This window comes from Mauremys reevesii, linkage group 8 (assembly GCF_016161935.1).
Source record: "Mauremys reevesii isolate NIE-2019 linkage group 8, ASM1616193v1, whole genome shotgun sequence".
In the NCBI taxonomy this organism is placed as follows: domain Eukaryota; kingdom Metazoa; phylum Chordata; order Testudines; family Geoemydidae; genus Mauremys; species Mauremys reevesii.
The window spans coordinates 81172287-81194949 of record NC_052630.1 but is presented as its reverse complement, the minus strand read 5'-3'; the positions used below and the strand labels follow the sequence as shown (position 1 = coordinate 81194949).

At 46.8% G+C, this 22663-nt stretch overlaps 1 protein-coding gene and 1 long non-coding RNA gene across 3 annotated transcripts in view; one reads left to right on the top strand and one right to left on the bottom strand.

Moving 5' to 3' along the window:
* Positions 1 to 22663, top strand: part of RPF1 (ribosome production factor 1 homolog) — a 33038-nt gene that overhangs the window by 2406 nt on the left and 7969 nt on the right. The window contains exons 1-2 of one of the 2 annotated variants that reach the window (XM_039486693.1): positions 18642 to 18961; positions 19493 to 19549. In XM_039486693.1, coding sequence (XP_039342627.1) covers positions 18788 to 18961; positions 19493 to 19549 — 231 coding nt within the window. In that variant the 5' untranslated portion in view covers positions 18642 to 18787. Of the gene's footprint in view, positions 1 to 18641; positions 18962 to 19492; positions 19550 to 22663 lie in introns of those variants that run through there. The other variant, XM_039486694.1, reaches the window with a different exon arrangement.
* On the bottom strand, positions 3927 to 18639 carry LOC120371139. The gene is made up of 3 exons (XR_005584157.1): positions 18530 to 18639; positions 8659 to 9006; positions 3927 to 4571 (listed from the first exon to the last, which is right to left on the bottom strand). It is a non-coding gene; the product is annotated as an uncharacterized LOC120371139 (long non-coding RNA).

The window sequence follows — 22663 nt, the reverse complement described above, 5'->3', positions numbered from 1 at the left end:
TCAATCTTCAGTTTCCAGCAATGGGATCTTGTTCTGCTTTTGCTAAAGTAAAGAGACTTCTACTGTCATAAACATTCTCTTCATTTAGGTACTTCTAGGCCATGATCAAGTAGCCTTTAACCTTATCTTTAATAAGCTAAATAGACTTGAGTTTCTTTAATTTCTCACTGCAAGGAATGTTTTCCATATCTCAAATTATTCTTGTAGCTCTTTTCTGAACCATTTCTAATTTTTCAATATCCTCTTCCAAGTATGGACACCTGAACCAACATACCATTCCAGTGATGGTGTATACACTGGTAATAAAACTTCCCTACTTCTACTCAGTGTTCCCCTGCTTATCCATCCAAGGATTTCATTTGATCTTTTAGCCACCACATTGCACTGGGAATTTATGTTCAGTTGGTTATCAACCATGACTCCTACGTCCTTTTCTGAGTCGTAGATTCATATATTCCAAGGTCAGAAGGGACCATTGCGATCATCTAATTTGACCCCCATGTATAACACAGGCCAAAGAACTTCCCCAAAATACAGACCCCACCCCATCCTATAAGGGTGACCTATAATCTTTGTTTCTAGATATATGGCCTGGGATTTAACTGTACGGAAATCACGTTGTTAAAGTCAGCTCAACGTACTATTCAATTCAGATCACTCTGAAGAACTGACCTGTCCTTATCATTATTTACCACTCCACCAATTTTCCTGTCATCTGCAAACATTACCAGCAATAATTTGATAAGTGTCTCTTCAGCAAGGGAGTAACTGATGGTCTATAAAGGGTAAAGTAAAACTGACTATAAAGTGTCATTGGTACTCTATAAATACCTGTGATAGATATTGGTTATGCTAGGTAGATGAGGGTACTGATTCTACTGTCCAGCCAATGTAAAACCACTGCTTCTGAGAGGAGAATCAGGCCCACTGTTTAACTATCCACCGCAAGTATTTCCAGAGTACTAATGAGCATGAGATCTAAGCACTGAAATACAATAACATAAAATGTAGAGGGACTTAATATTTAAATAATATGATTTCTGCTCTTATCCCACAGAGGTTCAGTCACTTGTAATTTTTTTTCTTATTTAAATATACGTAAGCACATACATATTACAGAAGCATGTGTTGTGATTCCACTTCACCTGCAGGTAAAGATGACCTGCAAAGGAGGGAAAAGACATCCTTAATATTACACGTGCAACAAACTGTTCACAAACAATCTACAGTCAAATAATTATTTGTAGGAATTTCTTGGTGAATAATTTCGGACAGTGGGGAAATTGTCCATTGTTTGTGTATGATTTGCAAGCAGAAAGAAACAAAATTTAATTAATAAATGACTTGCTATGAATTCTACACCTACCACTATTTAGTACCTAGAAGCTACCCCAACAATACACAAAAATACTTTAATGGCAATTAACTGAAAACAAAGAAACCTAATGAAAAGACAGAAGGCAATAAATTATGTAAACAATTTGGATAGAAATGAATCATACTCCCGGTGTCGGATAAACTCTTTTTTCTTCAGTACGTGCAGGTATGTCTTATTAATGTAATACAAGCCATGCCTAATTACCACTAACAGAAAGCCCTTGGTGTTCACCTCCCACACAGAGAAGCACACCTGCCCTCCAGAAAATGCAGGTATTTCCTCAAGAAGTTAAGGTGTGTCCGCACTTGCTTAGATCTGCTCTTAACCGCTCACGTCACAAAAAGCTTGGCTTTGGACCAACTGGTCTGGCTCCTGCCCTCTGAGAATCTGATCTGCTTCACCCTGCTCTGTCTCCCCTCCTCTGAGTTAGTCCAGCTGCTATCCTTTAGGTGTGGTCCAGTCTGAGTTGGCTCATATACTTCAAGTCTCGTGTGGTCCAGCTTATCAGGATCATGTCTGGCATATTAGGTGCCCCATGGTGAGACTGAGACTTTGTCTAGGCCTTCTTTTGTTGATTCTGGCCCCTGGCTCTGGTCCAACCTCCCCCTCATGCACAGGGCCGGCTCTAGGTTTTTTGCCGCTCGAAGCAAAAAAAATTTTGGCAGCCCCCCCAGCCCTGGGCTCTCACACCCCCCCCACCAGTGCCCTCCCCCACTTGCACCCTCTGCCATCCCAGCGCTGGGCTCTCCCACCCACCCTACCAGCACCCCCTGCCACCCCAGCCCAGTTTACAGGAAAAGAATCTTAGGTGTCTAGCACAAAGAACCATGGGATGTGCCCACAGACACACACAGGCCAGTGCAGAACCAGTGGGTATGTTTACACTGCAATGTAAGGCCAGGGTTAGTGGAACTCAAGTGAGCTGACTTTAGGTAAGAGAACCCAGGGCTTGAGCATCTAAACTGATTGTTAACCCTAGATTAAGAATTTTTTAAGCCTGAAAATTCAAAGCTGAGGCTCTGGCATCCAAACTGCAGCACGCAGACCTGAGTCAAATCAACCATATCGCAGACTCCCTAGCACCCACTTGAAATGTGGCCACTCTAGCCCTCTGACCATGGTGCAGTGTGGGAAAACTTGACAGTGCACCCTGCACAATACAGGAAGTTTGAACAGCCCAACACATCCTGCTGAGCAGTCATTTTGGTCTGTACGATCCCAGCTCCTGGAGCCAGCATCAAGGAAGAGGCACTTTTTGAAGAATTTCTCTTGCTTATGCTTTCACTCCTGTGTCAGGAAATGGGCAGAGCTGCCATGAGATGCTGGTGGAGATTTCAGCACCATTTTCTGACCCACCAAAGGCATCTGACACAGATTATGATAGAGCCGGAAGAGGAGGAAGCAGAAGAGGAGGAGTACACAGGCATGGCGGACTCAAACTGGCAGATGCTTCTCAATACACTTGGGCCCTTGATGTAAATCGGTGTTTCTGGAGAAGGGCCACAAGCACAGACTGCTGGGATCACACTGTAATGAAGACCTGGGATGACCAGCAGTGAGTCCAGAACTTTTACATGAAGAAAGCTATGTTTCTGGATCTTTGAAAGCAGTTTGTCTTGACCCTCCAGCATAAAGATAAATGCATGAGATCAACCCTGCAAATCCAGAAGTGGGTTGCAGTAGCCATCTAGAAGCTGGCTATGCCAAACTGTTACAGGTCCATTGCAAACCAATTTGGTGCTGGAAAGTCAATGGTGGGTAAAGTGGTTGCAGAAGTTTCTGAGGCAATCAGGCATGTGATTTACCCCAAGGTGGCAGGCATAAAAGATATTTCTGAAGTAATTGCTGGCTTTGAGTGAATGGGATTTCCAGACTGCGCTGTGGCCATTGATGGGATTCATGTGCCCATAGTTTGCCCTTCTCAAGGAGCACATAAACCACAAAGGGTACTACTCCATTGTTATGCAGGCCCTCATGGACCACAAAGGGTGATTTACGAATGTCAGCATGGGTTGCACCGGAAAAGTTTGTGATGCCAGGGTTTTCCACCGATCAGGAGTCTACATTCATGGACAGGCTGGGACACTATGGCACCAAATGACATTGTCATAAATGGAGTTACTGTCCTCACCATTATTCTGGGGGAACCTTGAAAACCTCCTTTTGCCTTGACTTATTAAAATGTACCCTGATTTCAGAGGCCCTGGCAAAACATGGTTTAATTACACATTTAGCAGGCGCAGAATGATTGTTGAGGGGAGGGCAGTTCTTCACATATGAATTGATGTAAGGAAATGATTGAAGTATGAATTTCTATACATAACTATATTGAGGGAAAGTCTTTGCATACTAATTCCCAATTGTCCCTGATCATGTGCTTACCTTTATTATGTTGAATATGCATCATATGATGTGAAGCAGCGATAGAAATAAACTTTCCTGATGAAATAATTTTTATTTATTTATAAACAGGTAACAGAAAAGTACACTGACCCTTACACAGGCAGGCCAGCTGCCATTACCACACCAAAACACCAGTAACAACGGAACCTTACAGGGGAAAAAATCAAAACAAAGTGCATGGAAGTGCAAACAGTGAAATCATGTACAAGACAGAAACACTCTACCCCTGGCGTCCTGTTCTCCTTTCCTGTGCTAGTGATGCTGTGGGAGGGAGATGCAGGCATCCACAGGGGAGGAGGTCAATATGGAAGGCTGTATGGTGCAGGGTGCCCAGCCACTTATGGGGCCTGATTGCATGTGTCACCCAGCCATGGAGTCTTCCAAGCTGCTTTTGGACCGCAGCATAGGTTAGCGCGCAGGGGACTCAGGCCATGGTGTGGGTGATGCAGCAGGAGCCACTACTCTTGTCATTAGTGAGATAAGCCACTCAAGCAGCTCTTTCTGCTGAGCTCTGTCCTCCTCACTTAGTCACGTTCCTGTTCCAGGAACTGAAAAGCAAGTGCCTACTCGCACACTGAAATCCAGTCCTCAAGCTGTGCAGCCAGCCCAAGCATGTCCTGTTGCCTTGCAGCATGGCCTTCCTCTAGCCACAAGTCCCTCTGTCTTTGGTAGTGGGCCTGCTGGTTAGCCTTGTCCAGAACTTCAACCATAAGTTCATCATGGAAACACTTCCTCTTGGAATGGTCCATGAAACTATATTGGCCCAGGCGTCTGCTGCAGATTGGGAAAGCTGTGGAGATGGCATGAACACAGAAAAAATCCTTGTGAAATTTCAAGGGCATAAAATGATACTTTTACAAACTGAACTTCAGTATATTGTGAGAAGGCTGCTTTAGATGACAGAAGCTCTCTGGACACAGCTACATTAACCACAGCAAAAGAATTGCAGGCACAATGGTAAGTTAAAAATGCAAAGCTGCTTTTCTGATTTTAGAAAATTGCAAAACTACTTGCACTGGGGGACAGGGGACGGAAGCTGCCATCAGTGGCTGTGCTACAAAAGCTTTTTCTATGATTTCAGGCCTTCCACATTTTGGAGGACATAACAGTTCTTGTGGTACCTGACTGGCAAAGGGACATGTTATTCCAAGCTGCTGGTGGGAAACCTGCAGTTTATGCAACAGAAGTATTCAAACATATAGTGACTGAACAGCACATCTATGAGTGGTATGGGCTGGTCATCTACTAAGATGGCCCTGGAAAATACGCCCTTCCCTAAAATACATGTCTGGAACTTCAGGAAAAGTTTGCAGCTATAAGCACAGAGGATTGGCTCAATTCATGAGGGAATCAACAGGCTGCTGTGTTAGCTTCCACATGGCTTAGCCTGTTAAGACTGTATGCAAACATGCAGAAATCCACAGCCTTCCTACCCCCAGCACATTTCTGAACAAAATTTCAATTTGCAGTCATATTTAGGATAAAAGATTTTGTCATCTATGGACTGCATGGACTACATCTAACTGAAATGGACTAGGTTTACGAATGGAACACATTTCCCCAAACACACACAGAGTTCACTGTTTCTAGGTGGCTCGATAGACCATAGAATGGCTACAGAGTGGCATACTTACAGGTATAACAATGTAAAGTTATCATTTTTCATGAACAGGAATGGCCCTAGCAAAAATCTGTGCCTTTCCAGTAAAAATACACTTTAAAGGTGCTCTTTACTGTTTGCCATTTTGAACTCCATTTGGTGATGAGGGAGCCACACTGCTGGCACACAATCTGCCATTAGTTTTGCATTGGTTCAGAGAGCAGAAATCCCTCCCATTACTGTATTAATGAACATTAAAATGGAGCCAGAAACTTACTGGGCTCAAGGGGAGGCTTCTGTCTGTCTGCTGCAAGCTCCAGAGCGGGCAGTTTCTCAGGGAGTGCATCAGCTCCTCTGAGTGCTGACCCAGAAGATGCTGCTGTTGCTCCAAAGCCTGCTCTGGAACTGGTTTCAGCAACAGAGTGACTTCACTGTCCCCACTCAGTGCCTGTTGCTGGCTCCCATCAGTCCCCATGCTGGATTCTGGGGCGAACAGGGCACCATCCCAGCTGACCAGGTCATCATTCACTGTCATTGGCTCCACGCTGGATGCAGGGCCCAGTGCCCAGTCAAACTCCTCATAAAACATGCATGATTTTGGCAAGTTGCCCAGATGCGGTTCTGCTTCCTGGCTTTCCAGTACTCTCTCTTGAGCCACTTAATCCACTCCCTGCACTGGTCACTGGGCTGGTAAATTGCAAAACTGTCAGTTTCTTCACTATTTGCTAGCACAAATTCCTAGTACTCTTACTGAAGTCCACAGTTTTGCTGGCCTTGCCCCAGAAATTTACCAAAAACCGGAGGTTTGCCACCTTTCTAACTGCTGGTAACTAGATCCTCGAGGCCCCACACCCTGCCCTGCCTCTTTCCCACAGGTCTCACCCCTTGTTCTGCCTCTTTCCCTCAGAGGAGGCAGCCCTGGCTGAGCAGGGGCTGGCACAGGTTAATGATCTGGCGCTTTCTCCTGCCCCATGGTAACCGGACTTTTGGTTCCCAGCTGGGCGAGGAGCCAGTATCCTGGGGCACAGCAATGTTCCCAGTGTGGAGCCTGCGCAGCAGCCCAAGGCAGGAGTCTGGGTGGCAGCCCAGTTTGGAGTGGAGACCGGGCAGCTGCCCGATTGGGAGCCTGGAGTTGGCTTTCTTGTAAATTTTAAGCCTCCAATGGAGCCGTAAAATTGACAAGAATGATAGCCAACAGCCGATGTAAGGAATGCAGTGTCTACACACTAATAAAGTCTGTGTCCCATTCCCTTCTAATGACTGGTCCACATAAAGGAGAACAGCTTAGTACTGCTACCAGTTACTCTGCTAGCACAAATGGCAGAGGTCTGTTCTGTGGATCTAAAGATTCCAACCCTGCTGATCACCAATGTGGGGGTCAACATGGTTCCAACATGAGGCTTTTTGCCTCAGTTTGCTTTATTAAAAACTTTAGGAAATGCCACACTTAAGGTTGTCTGTGCAACTTTCATTCAACCCCATTGCACACGTACATTATGATACAGTCTTTAATAAAGTGTTCCCATGTACTTAAGTGTATTCACGTATTCTACATACTTGTATTTAAGTGCTTTAAATATTCTGTACTTACGACTTGTATTTAAGTACATTTAAAGATACTTAAAGTATAAGTAACTTTTTTTTTTTTTATCTATAAGTACTTTTCAAAATAGCTTTTTGAAACAATCACATCCCTCCCTGCTGTCTGGGATTCTGGTTGGCCCCCAGAACCCAGTGTCCCAGTTTTGGAGATTCAGGCATTGAGTTCCAGCTGCCAGTGCTTTTTCTGCTAGCTCTGCTGTTCCACCAGCAGGGAGGTAGCAGCCCTGTTCCCATCACTTCTGATTGATCATGCAACCCAGCAGAGGCGGCTCTACGAATTCCGCCGCCTGAAGCAGGGCGGCGCGCTGCGCCGCTCGCACTGCCGGGTGCCGGTCCCGCACCTCCGCGGGACCTCCCGCAGACGTGCCGCTGGTCCCACGCCTACGGTGGAGCTTCCGCAGTCATGCCTGCGGGAGGTCCACACGAGCCGCGAGACCAGCGCACCCGCCACAGTCATGCCTGTGGGAGGTCCGGTCGTCCCGCGGCTCCGTTGGACCTCCCGCAGGCATGACTGCGGAAGGTCCGCCGGACCCACCTGCCGCCCTCCAGTTAAAATGCCGCCCCACGTGCACGCTTGGCGCGCTGGGGTCTGAAGCCAGCCCTGCAACCCAGCAGCAGTGGGAAGACTCATCGCCTAGCCTGGCCAAGCCCAGCAGAAGGGTGAATCAGTGTGGTAGGGGTGATACCCGTTGGTAGGACCTAACCACATCAGCCACAATATCTGGGGCTCATTCACCTCCACATCTACCAATGTGATATATACCATCATGGGATAGTTCAGTGGTTTGAGCATTAGCCTGCTAAACCCAGGGTTGTGAGCTCAATTCTTGAGGGGGCCATTTAGGGAACTGAGGTAAAAATCTGTCTGGGGATTGGTCCTGCTTTGAGCAGGGGGTTGGACTAGATGATCTCCTGAGGTCCCTTCCAATCCTGATATTCTATGTGCCAGCAATTCCCCTCTGCCATGCACATTGGCCAAACCAGACAGTCTCTATGCAAAAGAATAAATGGACACAAATCTGACATCAGGAATTGTAACTTTCAAAAACCAGTGGGAGAACACTTCAACCTCTCTGGTCACTGAATAACAGACCTCAAAGTGGCAATTCTTCAACAAAAAAACTTCAAAAACAGACTCCAATGTGAAGCTGCAGAACTGGAATTAATTTGCAAACTGGATACCATCAGATTAGGCCTGAATAAAGACTGGGAATGGTTGGGTCATTACAAAACCTAAACTTTAATTTCCGCAATACTAATTTCTCCCTACTGTTACTCACACCTTCTTGTCAACTATCTGTAATGGGCCACTCTCTTACCACTTCAAAAGTTATTTTTCCTCCCTTGGTATCCTGCTGTTAATTGATTTATCTTGTTAGACTGACCTAACACTTGGTAAAGCAACCCCCATCCTTTCATGTATTTATACCTGCTCCTGTATTTTTTACTTCATACATCTGATGAAGTGGGTTCTAGCCCATGAAAGCTTATGCCCAAATAAATTTGTTAGTCTCTAAAGTGCCACAAGGACTCCTCATGTTTTTTTTGTTTTTTGTTTTTAATTTGTCTCAGTTTAACTTCATAGCTCAAATAAACGGCTACAGAGATGATCAGAGAGGGGAGTTTCTAGCAGCCAGCCTGAGGGGACCAACTCCAATGGTGCTGCAGTACATACCTCCAGAAAAGAGATTGACTAAACACATCCGGTACACGCTCTTGATATGCAGTTCAGCACCAACCATCCATCTGAGCTGGCCAGGGCACAGCTAAGAGCTAGAATGAGATGGATAAAAGGGACCCCACCTGAACTGGCAGAGGACCAGAGGAGACTCGTGCTCCTGGCATATCCAGATACTAACAAGTCCTTCCAGGATAAATTAGCAATTGACCAATTCATAGATGCTCATCTGGATTTGGCTTTCAGGTCAGTGAAAGGAGGCCAAGGACACTTCAAGACGCTGTGGAATTTGCCATTGAAGTTGATTCTTTCCTTGCAGCAGCCCATCAGAAAAGGAAGCAGCTCCTAGGAAGATGGAAGCTGTCAGTACAGACGTGTCTAATATGCATGATGGAAAAAGGGATTCTAATTTGGTTTGTGACATTTTTAAACAACTGGAAAATTGTTAAACTTGGTTTGTAGAACAAGGAAAATTGGCAATATTGCAAACATTAAGAGAAGCAGTTCAGTAAATGGTGCTACTATGGAAAGTTGTCCACAAAAAGGATTGTTATAAATTTAAGGTTGGCCAAGACACAGCATCACAGGTGTTTAGTGAAAGTCCTTCACCCTGTACAGAAAATGGGGGACATCAAGCTGAAGGGGTAAAGTTTGGAGGTGTCTCTGTGCTTCTGATGATATACTACAGTACAACCACAAAAAGGTGTGTGAGATCTTTCTGGAATGGTGCATTTGTGGGATTCCTGTTCCTGAGGGGCCACCCACAGAAGGGGATGTGGGGGAAGAGGTAGCAGCAGAGGAGGAGAAAGAGGAACAGTAGAAGGAGGTTGTGGCTCTCAAGGAGGGGCACCATCAGTGTCCATGACAGGCCCAGAGGCAACAGTCCCTTGTTGACAGAGGAAGGAGGATATGGAAGCAGCTCCTCTGAGAGGTATTCTAGACCATCAGCAGGTACCTGTTAACAAAGTGTGTGCCAAAATGTACTTCTATTTAGTGCTACACAAATGCGGGGGGAGGGAGGAGTGGTACCTAACTAAAGCAGTTGCATAAAATTCCACAACTAAGGGTCTAAATAAAAGACAGAAACAACATAAATCTGAATGAAAACAATACAAGGTACATGTCACCTCAGGACGGGATGCAGAGATAAAGTTTCTTGACACCTTAAATGACTGCTTCTTGGAGCAGCTAGTCTCTGGAACCCACAAGAGGAGAGGTAATTCTAGATTTAGTCCTAAGTGGCGCAGAGGATCTGATTCAAGAGGTGAATATAGCTGGGCCACTTGGTAATAGTGACCATAATATAATTAAATTTAACATCCCTGTGGTGGGGAAAACACCACAGCAGCCCAACATGGTAGCATTTAATTTCAGAAAGGGGAACTACACAAAAATGAGGAAGTTAGTTAAACAGAAATTAAAAGGTACAGCGCCAAAAGTGAAATCCCTGCAAGCTGCATGGAAACTTTTTAAAGACACCATAATAGAGGCTCAACTTAAATATATACCCCAAATTAAAAAACATAGTAAGAGAACCAAAAAAGTGGCACTGTGGCTAAACAACGAAGTAAAAAGAAGCAGTAAGAGGCAAAAAGGCACCCTTTAAAAGTGGAAGTTAAATCCTAGTGAGGAAAAGAGAAAGGAGCATAAACTCTGGCAAATGAAGTGTAAAAATATAATTAGAAAGGCCAAAAAAGAATTTGAGGAACAGCTAGACAAAGACTTAAAAAATAATTATTATTTTTTTAAGTACATCAGAAGCAGGAAGCCTGCTAGACAACCAGTGGGGCCACTGGACAATCATGATGCTAAAGGAGCACTCAAGGATGATAAGGCCGTTGTGGAGAAACTAAATGAATTATTTGCATCAGTCTTCACAGCTGGGGATGTGAGGGAGATTACCAAACCTGAGCCATTCTTTTTAGGTGACAAATCTGAGGAATTGTCCCAGATTGAAGTGTCATTAGAGGAGGTTTTGGAACAAATTGATAAACTAAACATTAATAAGTTACCTGGACCCAATGGTATTCACACAAGGGCTCTGAAGGAACTCAAATGTGAAATTCCAGAACTACTAACTGTGGTATGTAACCTATCATTTAAATCAGCTTCTGTACCAGATGACTGGAGGATAGCTAATGTGACGCCAATTTTTTAAAACGGCTCCAGAGACGATCCCGGCAATTACTGGCCAGTAAGTCTAACTTCAGTACTGAGCAAACTGGTTGAAACTATAGTAAAGAACAGAATTGTCAGATGCATCGATTAACATGATTTGTTGGGGAAGAGTGAACATGGTTTCTGGGGAAATCATGGCTCACCAATCTACTAGATTGGTGAGCCATGATTGGTATTCACCCACGAAAGCTCATGCTCATGCTCCAAAATGTCTGCTAGTCTATAAGGTGCCACAGGATTCTTTGCTGCTTTTACTCAATCTACTAGAATTCTTTGAGGTGTTCAACAAGCATGTGGACAAGGGGTATCCATTGGATATAGTGTACTTAGATTTTCAGAAAGCCTTTGACAAGGTCCCTCACCAAAGGCTCTTAAGCAAAGTAAGCTGTTATGGCTTGGTAACTGGTTAAAAGATAGGAAACAAAGGGTAGGAATAAATGGTCAGTTTTCAGAATGGAGAGAGGTAAATAGTGGTGTCCCTCAGGGGTCTGTAATGGGACCAGTACTATTCAATATATTCATAAATGATCTGGAAAAGGGGTAAACAGAGAGGTGGCAACATTTGCAGACAGGGGTGAGCTGCAGCGGGTTCGCACGGGTTCGCGCGAACCCGTTGTTAAATTTTAGCAGCCATTTTAGAACCGCTTGTTAAGGGCTGCTAAATTTAACAAAAGTTCCCGCCCACTCTTCTCCTGCTCCGCCCCCTTCTCCTCCCCCTCCCCTGCTTCCTGCGAATCAGATGTTCGCGGGAAGCCTGAACAAGCAGCATGGAGGCAGCCAGCAGGTAAGCTGGGGCGCGGATGGGGAGGGGAGGTGCGGCTGGCTCAGCAGCTCCCGGTCCCAGACCGCGGCTCCCTCCAGCCCAGCGCCGCCCGGGAGTCGGGCCCGCGGCTGCCGCCAGCGGCCGGGCCCGGTGCCGGCCCGGGAGTCGGGCCGAGCGGCCGGGCCCGTGCCGCCCGCCCGGGAGTCGGGCCGAGCGGCCGGGCCCCGGTGCCGGCCCGGCCTGGGGAGTCGGGCCCCGGTGCCGGCCCGGCCCGGGGAGTCGGACCGAGCGGCTCGGCGAGTCGGGCCGGCCCGGGGAGTCGGGCCGAGCGGCTCGGCGAGTCGGGCCGGCCCGGGGAGTCGGCCCGAGCGGCTCGGCGAGTCGGGCCGGCCCGGGAGTCGGGCTCGCGGCGCGCCGGTCGTGGTCCTGGCAGAGTGGACCCGGTCCCCAGGCAGTGTGGTAAGGGGGCAGGGAGGGGGTGGGTTGTGGGGGGGTGGATAGGGGTCAGGGCAGTCAGAGGGCAGGGAACAGGGGGATTGAATGGGGGCAAGGGTCCCGGGGAGCAGTCAGGAAAGAGCAGGGTTGGATGAGGTGGTGGGGGCACTCAGGGACAGAGAGAAGGGGTAGTTGTATGGGGTAGGGGTTCTGGGGGGACATTGAGAATGAGAGGAGGGGTTGGGTGGGGCGGCAAGGGGCAGTCAGGGGACAGGGAAGGGGGGGATGGGTCAGGGGTCTCGGAGTGTGTGTGTTAAGGAACATGAGGGGTTGGATGGGGCACGACTGCCCCCCCCACGGAGGTGGGGGGAAGGAGGGAACCCGTTGTTAAAATTTTGGAGGGAGGAGGGAACCCGTTGTTAAAAATTTGGCAGCTCATCACTGTTTGCAGATAATACAAAACTACTCAAGATAGTTAAGCCCAAAGCAGACCGCGAAGAATTACAAAGGGATCTCACAAAACTGGGTGACTGGGCAACAAAATGGCAGATTAAATTCAGTGTTGATAAATGCAAAGTAACGCACACCGGAAAACAGAATCCCAATATACATATAAAATAATGGGGTCTAAATTAACTGTTACCACTCAAGAAAGAGATCTTGGAGTCATTGTGGATACTTCTCTGAAAACATCCACTCAATGTGCAGCAGCAGTCAACAAAGCTAACAATGTTTGGAATCATTAAAAAAGGCATAGAAAATAAGACAGAAAATATCATATTGCCTCTATATAAATCCATGTATGCCCACATCTTGAATACTGCGTGCAGATGTGATAGCCCCATCTCAAAAAATATATATATTGGAGTTGGAAAAGGTTCAGAAAAGAGGAACAAAAATTATTAGGAGTATGGAGCAGCTTCCATATAAGGAGAAATTAATAAGATTGGGACTTTTCAGTTTGGAAAAAAGATGAGTAAGGGGGGACGTGATAGTCTAGAAAATCATGACTGGTGCGGAGAAAATAAATAAGGAAGTGTTATTTACTCATAACACAAGAGCTAGGGGGTTAAAACAAACAAAAGGAAGTATTTCTTCACACAACGCACAGTCAACCTCTGGAATTCCTTGCCAGAGGATGTAGTGAAGGTCAAGACAAAAACAGGGTTAAAAAAAGAACTAGATAGATTCATGGAGGATAGTTCCATCTATGCCTATTAGCCAGGATGGGCTGGGATAGTGTCCGTAGCCTCTGTTTGCCAGAAGCTGGGAATGGGTGACAGGGGATGGATCACTTGATGATTACCTGTTCTGTTCATTCCCTCTGGGGCACCTGGTATTGGCCACTGTCGGAAGACAGGATACTGGACTAGATGGACCGGCCCCGTTCTTATGTTATGCTAAAATAAGGCTAAGAATAATGGTAAAATAATGATAATAAGGGTAAAAACAGAACAGTATTGAAACGGTATCCAGTTAAAAAACTACTTTACAGACATGTACAGTGGGGTGGGCTATCAAGGTGTAGTGCTGTAGGAAGTGGGGCTATCAGTGAAGGAGGTGTTAAAAGCAGAAACCCACCACCACTCAACACCTCCTACTTCCACATTTTCCCTGTGGAGTGGCTACAAAGCCCAAGCCTGGCATGGGCTATCTCAGCACATTCTTGGCCAGCTTGAAGAGACATATAGAGACTAGAGCATCCATATTTGTCAGGATTATGCACTCATATGTCAGGATAATGGGGAAGCCTTAGCAGTGAGAGGGGCCTGATGATGGGGAATCTCTGTTTCGGTCTCTGTGGAGACATGCGGGGGCAGGGGGGCATCTAATGGTCTAAGTTGCTAGTGCGGGAAGATGCAATAGGAAAACATATGTTGGGTGGAATGGCTTCTTCAGGGGGAGGAGGAAGGAGAGAGAGGACCCCAGACAGGGAAGGGTATGGGTCAGGAAATGGGTTGGGAGGTGGGGAAAGTAAAGGGCTGGAAGGGGACATGGGGGTGAGGACAGAGGATTGCGAGGGGAAGGGCTAAAAATACATGGGGTGAGTAAGATTGCACAACAGGGAACGAGACATTCAATGAGGACTGACTGAAGGTGTCAGAGAGGAAAGAGATGGGGTTTTGAACAAACCGCACTGAGAGATAAGGCAGAGACAGACGAGGGGGCATGATGGAGGGACACCTGGGCTCAGTGGGGAAAACAGTGGGGGAAAGAAAGGAGGGGAATGTGATGAAATAGGAGGCAAAGAGGTGACAGAAGAGAGCAGAGAGAAAGTCAGAGGAAGAGCAGGAGCAGAAGAGCAAGAGGGAGTAGGAAAGAGAGAGAGAGTGGGGGGAGAGAGAACAGGAAAGCCAGGAGGGAAGGAGGTAGGGGAGGTAGAGGGGGACCAAAATCGGTGTAGCCAGGCTCCAGGTGATGACAGTAACAGTCCGGATGGGGCTTCGTCTCTGACACATTCAGGAGGTGAGTGCTGAGGCTTCACTGGCATGTATCGCCTCCAAGGGAGAACAGATGCATCCTGGTTCTGGGTGGCATTAGCAATACATCAGCTATCTAATTCACTGCCAGAACTAGTCTGTCCAGCGTCTCATTCTGAGCTAAAATGACCTTGTAACGCCATTGTGGATGACATTGCTCACGTGTGCCTCTTTGATCTGAAGATCCCTGTGCCACAGCACCCGTTTGAGACCTTTTGGATGCCTCCTTCTGAGCCCTGCTATTTTTCACACCAGGGCCTTATTCTAGATGATAAGGAAACAGAAACAGTCTTGTATTACCAGAACTGGGAGCATTTGGTGGCTCCCTGGGTTCATCTGGAGCAGGGCCGGCTCCAGACCCCAGCGCACCAAGCGCGTGCTTGGGGCGGCATGCCGCGGGGGGTGCTCTGCCTGTCACCGGGAGGGCGGCAGGTGGCTCCGGTGGACCTCCCGCAGGCGTGCCTGCGGAGGGTCCGCTGGTCCTGCAGCTTCGGTGGAGCATCCGCAGGCGTGCCTGCGGGAGGTCCACTGGAGCCGCGGGACCAGTGGACCCTCCGCAGGCACGTCTGCGGGAGGTCCACCGGAGCCGCGGGACCGGCGACTGCCAGAGCGCCCCCCGCGGCGTGCCACCCTGCTTGGGCCGGCGAAATTCCTAGAGCCGCCCCTGATCTGGAGCTTGGGATGAGATAGGCCTAGATTTTGATGTTGTGTTGCTTGAGGCAGCTATATCCAGGGCACCCTGCCTGTGATGTTTCACTTACTGGATCACTGGCAGATTGCAGACAAGGAGGGAGCTAGTCGAGGGCAGGATCACAGGGGAAATAGCAGGGGAACAGGATGTTGCAAGGGGCATAAAGTGATGGTGTTCCAGTGGATGTATGCAGGGTAATGTCGGGTCTTGCATTTGGGGTCTGTGGTGATGTCGCAGATGTGCCAGGTCGGGCTGGGAGATGAAGGTGAGGTAGTGGAGGTTTCAGATAAGGCGGTGAGGCAATGTGCAAGATGTTGTTGGTGAGGTGCTCCAATTCAGTGCTGATAGGGGGGCTTGTTCTTTAGGGATTGGGGTGCATCACCTGGTGATGTGCTACATGGGAAACAGAAACCTACAGACTGTGAAAAGCTTTCTTTGAGTGGTGTGGACCACTATCGGACACCCTGCAGTGCACTACCTGAAGACCCACACTGGAGTGACAAGTGGCAATATGTAAGAGTGATGCTTTTCTTGACCTGCTTTCCTGGGACAAGGAGAGAGAAGTGGGATAGGGTGCGGGAGAGAGGTGAATGGGATTAATGGGAAATAGAATTATGGTGCTTCTTTGTTGCTGTGGTCCCTCTCTGGACAGCAGGACAGGTGACAGTGGAGTCCGTGACTACAAAATGGCTATTGCAATAGATGACCTATAAAGTGCATGTGTCCAGTCCATGCATTGCGTCCTATTGCTCACACTGACAACGTTGCTGGTGAAGCACCCCTGTGGCATCAAACTCCTCATACCCATCATGGTCAGGCCAGTGAGGGTAGGCCCTGCCAACCTGTTTTCCTGGTAGCTGGGCCACTCATGCATGCTTCCTCCCCTTTTGGCCCCACTTTCCTCATGCAATAGCCTGCATGCCTACTTTTGTCTGCTGCTACTTCTTAATGTCTTTGGTTCCCCGCCCATGGTTTGGTGCCCATGACATCCCAGGGCGTGGACTTGAGCCCTAAGCTTCCCCCAAAACCTGTCCCTAGCAGCTGAGCTTGTGTACAGTGACTGAGGTAGTCATAAATGCATTTATGGCCTCGCAGTGTTGGTTGTTCGCTCAAATCTTTTTTTAAAGTTGTAATTCCCTTTTACCTCTAGTTCTCCACGCTTATTGTTCAACACATTCTGTTTTCTATTTCAAAACCTTATCTTCTCCCTTAACCTTCATATTTTTTCATTTATTTTCCTTTACTCCCTCTGTAAATACTTCATAATGGCATATTTTATCCCCTGCTGTACACACCCTCTTTTCAACTTGACCCTAACTCACTCCCAGTTACTTTAACTGACATGGAGGAAAAAACCAGAAGCCACCAGAATTCTGTGTATGCTACAGCTCCAATTGGTGCTACCACCAGTGAAGCTCAACCACTGGTTGCACAAATGCGATTTTTTTCCAGAATAATTCCCTACCATATACACAACCTGAATGTTGTTTTTTGCCATTACTGACCCCCAACTGGACCAGCCATTTGTCAGTTAACCCAAAATGAAACTCCCAATGTCAGTTCTTATTAAAGTATGGAAGCAGCTTGTCCCAGGGCATCAGCTGAGCCTGCTAGCACTGAGACATAACAGTTGTAAACAACCCTGAGATAAGTATTTAGAATCTGCAGCTAGAATTAGCACAAGACTGCAGGGCCCATCAAGCCAATGAGAGACATTGTATCTCTTATAAATAAAGATGACATGTAAGTATATTTGTTTTCCTTTTGATATACAGTAGAATACCAAGCTACCCCTGATTTTAATAAAGCTGTGAAATATCTCTAGGTCTGGGAGTGCTCGTTTCACTATCACAATAATTAAGAATCTTGGCATAATTTAGTTCCTTTCAGATAAAAATAATTTTTTAAAATATGTGCTGATTCTCACATATTAGCAAAAATAAACAGTATTTTAAAGAATTGAGAATATGGGGGACGGGTCAATCATGCAAAAAAGGTTGTTGTGCCCACAATGTCCTACAATTAATTTTAAAAAAATCATGTTGAGCAAATAGCTAAATGCAAAACAATGAGTATATACTAGAAAATACAGAATAGGGAGTATGCTCATACCACTGACTTCCATTTGAGAACATATGACAGCTGTGTGAATGTTGTCAAAACAGAAGCTTTGAAAAAATCAAGACTGTGGAATATACGTGCGACTATGAGGGTTGGCGTGACTGTCTGATTATAAATTATGTATTAATAATACTTTACATTCAGGAACTGCCTTTCATCTGATGATCTCAATGTTCTTTGCAAGATGAGTAGTTACTAATATCCCTATTTACATATGGGTATAGTGAAGCATGCAAAGGTTAAGTGAACAGCCTACAGTCATGCACAAAGTTAAGTGTCACTGTAACTGGGGAACTCAAGAGTTCTGACTCCCAGTCTCCAAAATGTACCCCTGGCCAATACTGTTTTAATAATAACTCTCACCTCACAGCCATTACTATATTTGGCACTTGGGCAGAATTCTCTAGCATACTGCTGTCCGCACTCACTCACCTGAATCTACAGGCTCCACAACTACTGTCACAAGTATCATCAGAATTATTAATTCAAAACCAAACCATGTATTGACAAAATGGCAACGTTGAAAATTAGTGCGTGGAAGCATATATTTTTATTCATATTTATTTCTATGCTGTCTTTTTTATATTGGTGTTTTAGATGCTTTGACATGTAAAGCAACAAGGCCCTCACCCTAAGGAGCTTACAATCTACTATTTTCCCATTAAATACTTAGCTTATAGTTAAGAGTTTTTAAACTTGAAGGTGCCTTATAAAAGCTAAATAATTAATCCTCACCCCCTGCTGGGAGGCAAGTAAGTAAGTAAAAATTATCTCAATTTTAAGATGTGGAAACTCAAACAATGTCAGGTTGTGCAACAAGCCAAGATCACATTGCAAGGTCTACTCTAGAATGTGTTGCCCTGGCTCCCCAGCCTGTGCTCAGCCTATCTCTGATGACATCTGCCTCTCAAACCACTTCAAAGGGAAACTGACACACGGTATTTAAAAGCATTAGCTGCTCTTTATGAAAACCAGCAAGCCAGGCACTCCCACGCCAAAACAATAAGGGCTGCGCGCTTGGGGCCAGCCAGGGACACCGCGCCCGCGCCCGCGCCCGCGCAAACAGGGCCCTCCCCCCACAGGGGCCGGCAGGCGCAGCGAAGAGAGACGGACGCGAGCGAGCGAGCGTGCGCGCGCGCGACCCGTGCCGTCTCCAGCGCGGAGGGGCGCGCACCGTCAGCGCTCCCTCCCGTAGCCCACCTCGTCTGACGCAGGCGCACACAGTTTTGCGCCTGGTTCTATTTTTATCGCGGTCTCGACTAAGAAACACTCGTTCTCGCCCCACTCGTATCGCGCAGGCGCACAAACCAGTTGCTGGTTGGTTGGAAAGAAACACGTGCGTCCTGCCTTCTCCACCCCCCCTCCCGACTTTCGCTTCCGGTCCCTACCTGCGCCGGGACCGTGCCTCCCGTTTGCGCAGGCGCAGTTAGAGGGTCTGGTGGCGGCCCCGGAAGGAAAATGTCTGGCCCGGGCAGCATGGCTAGCGGAGCGGCGGGCTCGGCCGAGGGGCCCGGGGACGCGGCGCGGGCCCCGGAGCAGGCCCTGTTCCCGCCGGCATTCAGCGTGTCCGAGATCAAGAACAAGCAGCGGCGCCATTTCATGTTCCTGCGCTGGAAGCAGCAGCAGAGGAAGGTGGGAGGCCGGGGGCGCTCAGGTGCCCTGCCCGGGCCTGCGTGCGGGGAGCCCCTTGCTGACCGGTGCCCCCCGGCCACCCCTTGGCTGGGCTGCCTGCGGGGCTCAGAGCTCTGCCTGCCCGGGGGCGTGTTGCGGTGTTTGTATTGCAGCGCCTGGGCCAGGACCCGCTGGGCCAGGGGCTGTGCAAACAGTCGGGAAGACAGACCCTGCCCCGGAGAGCTCACACGCTAAGTATAAGACAAGACCCCGTGCAGCCGGAGACCCAGGGCAGCACAGGAAACAGTGTTTCAAAGGGAGAAGGATGGGGGAGGTGTGTCCCATTTTTGGCTCTGTCACTGAATGCAGCATTAAAATACTTCCCAGCAAATGGTTTTGAAGCTAAGGTCATTCCTCTCTGTGAAGGGGCCGCGGATGGACCCAGTGTAGAGAGAGGATTCCTGTGCTAAGTACAGCAGTGTGGCATGTATATGCAGAGCTGCCTTTAACCTACTGTTTCCAGCTAACCAGTCAGATGTCTGTCTTATTCAGGAGAAATTGGCAAATAAGAAAAAACGGAGAAAGGAGAGAGAAGCCCTTGGAGATAAGGTAAAAGAAAGTTATTCATAGTGTCCTGTGTGTTACTATTTGTGTCTGTAAAGCATTATACATGGTATAATATTCACATCCCCTTTAATTTTTTATGTTAAGTTTAGTATTATAACTTTTGCAGTTTGATACCTGGAATTATTTCTCTAAACATGCTCTAACAAACTGGAGATAGTGGATGCTTTATAATTTTGTTGTCAGACCATTCGTGATTACAGTACTGTTCACATCTTTTGAGATGCAGTGAGTATTGGTTAGAATCTAAGAGAGCCGTTGTTTAATATTCTGTTGAATTGTGGTATGACTTTGGGCAATAATTTCTCAGGTGGTTCAGTCAAATGGACTGTAAAATTGGGAAAAATTAGGGCTGTCCTGAAAATAGGCTCTAGCCATTTGACAGAATCACTATACAACACTGTGTCTCAACAGCAGTCCCGGGTAAACTGATGATAAATCCTCATTTATACTCTCAGTGAATAAATTGTATTTTGGTTATTGCTGAAACCCAGTGACACCCGTGTGGGGGGAGGAGGGGCAGGGGGATCTCCACCGTTGCAATGTTTACAAGGAGCTGGAGACATTACTTGTACATTCCTGTACTAATGCACTCTGTATCTAATGCTGCTTTGAGTGAAACAGCCTAACGCTGTGTGATCTTAATCAACTTTACAGCGGATGCTGTGGGTAAAATATTTTGCAGCAGGAACATGGTGCTTTTCTTTCACAGCTACTGGCTGAAGCCTGGAGAGAATGGTGGGGAAGAAAAAAACAGGCTGACACAGAAAGAAGAAACGGGGAACATAATGGGGAACAATCACTTCCTAGGAACTTGGAAACTAAGTGGGTTGAATATTGTAGCCATGTGTTCTGCTCCATATATTGCCTCTCTAGTATTAAAGTAATGATCTCCTTTCAGAATTAAGGTGATGGTATCACTGATGTACAAACAAAGTAAGGCCTCGGCCACACTTAAACTTGAGGTTGATTTAGCTACCTCGGTTGGGGTATGAAAAATCCACATCTGTCTATGTAACTATGCTGACTTAATCCCCAGTGTTGATGCAGTTAGGTCAACAGAAGAATGCCTCTGTTGACTTAGCTACTGTCACTCAGGGAGGTGGTGTTCCTACACCAGTGGGTAAACCTTTTCCATTGGTGTAGGCTGTGTCTGTACTATGGGTTTATGCCAGCATAGCTATGGCAACATACCTATGCCAGTATAGTCTCTGTAGTGTAGACAAAGAGCACAACTTGTTCTAGGTTCTCAGCCTTTTTCTTTCTGAGGCCTCATCAACATGTTATAAAAACTCCATGCCCCACCTGTGCCACAACAATTGTTTTTCTGCATATAAAAGCCAGAGCCGGTGTTGTTTAGCCCCAAGTGGCGGGGCTCTGGGCTTCTGCCCTGGGCACCGGTGAGTCTAACACCGGCCCTGCTTGGCAGATCCACTGAAACCTGCTTGCGGCCCTCCCAGGTGGTCTCAGACCCCTGTTGAGAACTGCTGTCTTAGAGTATCTTCTAGCTTTTAAAGAATTATTACTAAAAACTGACATAAAATACATTACAGAATAATTGAGTCACTCATTTGAATGTGGAATTGAGCTCATTGTTTGACTCAAAGCTTGTCTACTTAGCATGGCAAAATGTGCCAGAAGGGTGTGATTTGTAAGAAACTATGTTGATGTGAACTAGGTTCCTTTAGAGCATGCCAACAGGGTTTATGCAAGGTAATAATTGGAGATATACCAATCTCCTAGAACTGGAAGGGACCTTGAAAGGTCATTGAGTCCAGCCCCCTGCCTTCACTAGCAGGACCAGTTTTTGCCCCAGATCCCTAAGTGGCCACCTCAAGGATTGAGCTCACAACCCTGGGTTTAGTAGGCCAATGCTCAAACCACTGAGCTATCCCTCCCCCACAGGTAGTTAGAGCACAACATATTAAAGCACTGAACAAATCACATCCCTCTAGTGCAGTGGTTCCCAAACTGGGGTTCGTGAACCCCCAAATGTTACAGGGGGTTCCCAGGAAAAAATCCCTAATGGCGGACAGATATCCTGGGCAGCACAGGGCCAGCAGCCTGGAGCCCCTGGACTTCCAAGAGCTAAGCAGATCAAAGCAAACATATCTATCACATTGAGGAGATTTAAACTTCAAGACTCCTTATAAGAAATGGAAAGGGAGGTGAATATTTTTTGCTGTTCTTAAAATTAAATAGGCAGCTAGTATTGTTTTTAAGATTATTATGAAAAACAAGTTTAAGCTTTGTTGTAACATGCGTTGTTTGTCTGGACTGCTCAAGCCCCGAATGCTTGTGTAGGAGGAACTCTTTGGATTGGCTTCTTAAATACCTTCATGCTGTTTCACATCCGATACTCCTTGATGAAACATAGGAGCCTTGTCTTATAACAGGCTTATTCAAAGTGATACAAGCTACAAAAGTGAGATAGTGGAAGAGTGTTGCAGTTTTCATAATGTAATACATAAGAACATAAGAAGGGCCATGCTGGGTCAGACCAAAGGTCCATCCAGCCCAGTAACCTGTCTACCGACAGTGGGCAATGCCAAGTGCCCCAGAGGGAGTGAACCTAACAGGTAATGATCAGTGATCTCTCTCCTGCCATCCATCTCCACCCTCTGACAAACAGAGGCTAGGGACACCATTCCTTACCCATCCTGGCTAATAGCCATTAATGGACTTAGCCTCCATTAATTTATCCAGTTCTCTTTTAAACCGGTTATAGTCCTAGCCTTTACAACCTCCTCAGGCAAGGAGTTCCACAGGTTGACTGTGTGCTATGTGAAGAACTTCCTTTTATTTGTTTTAAACCTGCTGCCCATCAATTTCATTTGGTGGCCCCTAGTTCATATATTATGGGAACAAGTAAATAACTTTTCTTTATTCACTTTCTCCACACCACTCATGATTTTATATACCTCTATCGTATCCCCCATAGTCTCCTCTTTTCCAAGCTGAAAACTTCTAGCCTCTTTAATCTCCCCTCATATGGGACCTGTTCCAAACCCCTAATCATTTTAGTTGCCCTTTTCTGAACCTTTTCTAATGCCAGTATATCCTTTTTGAGATGAGAGGACCACATCTGTACACAGTATA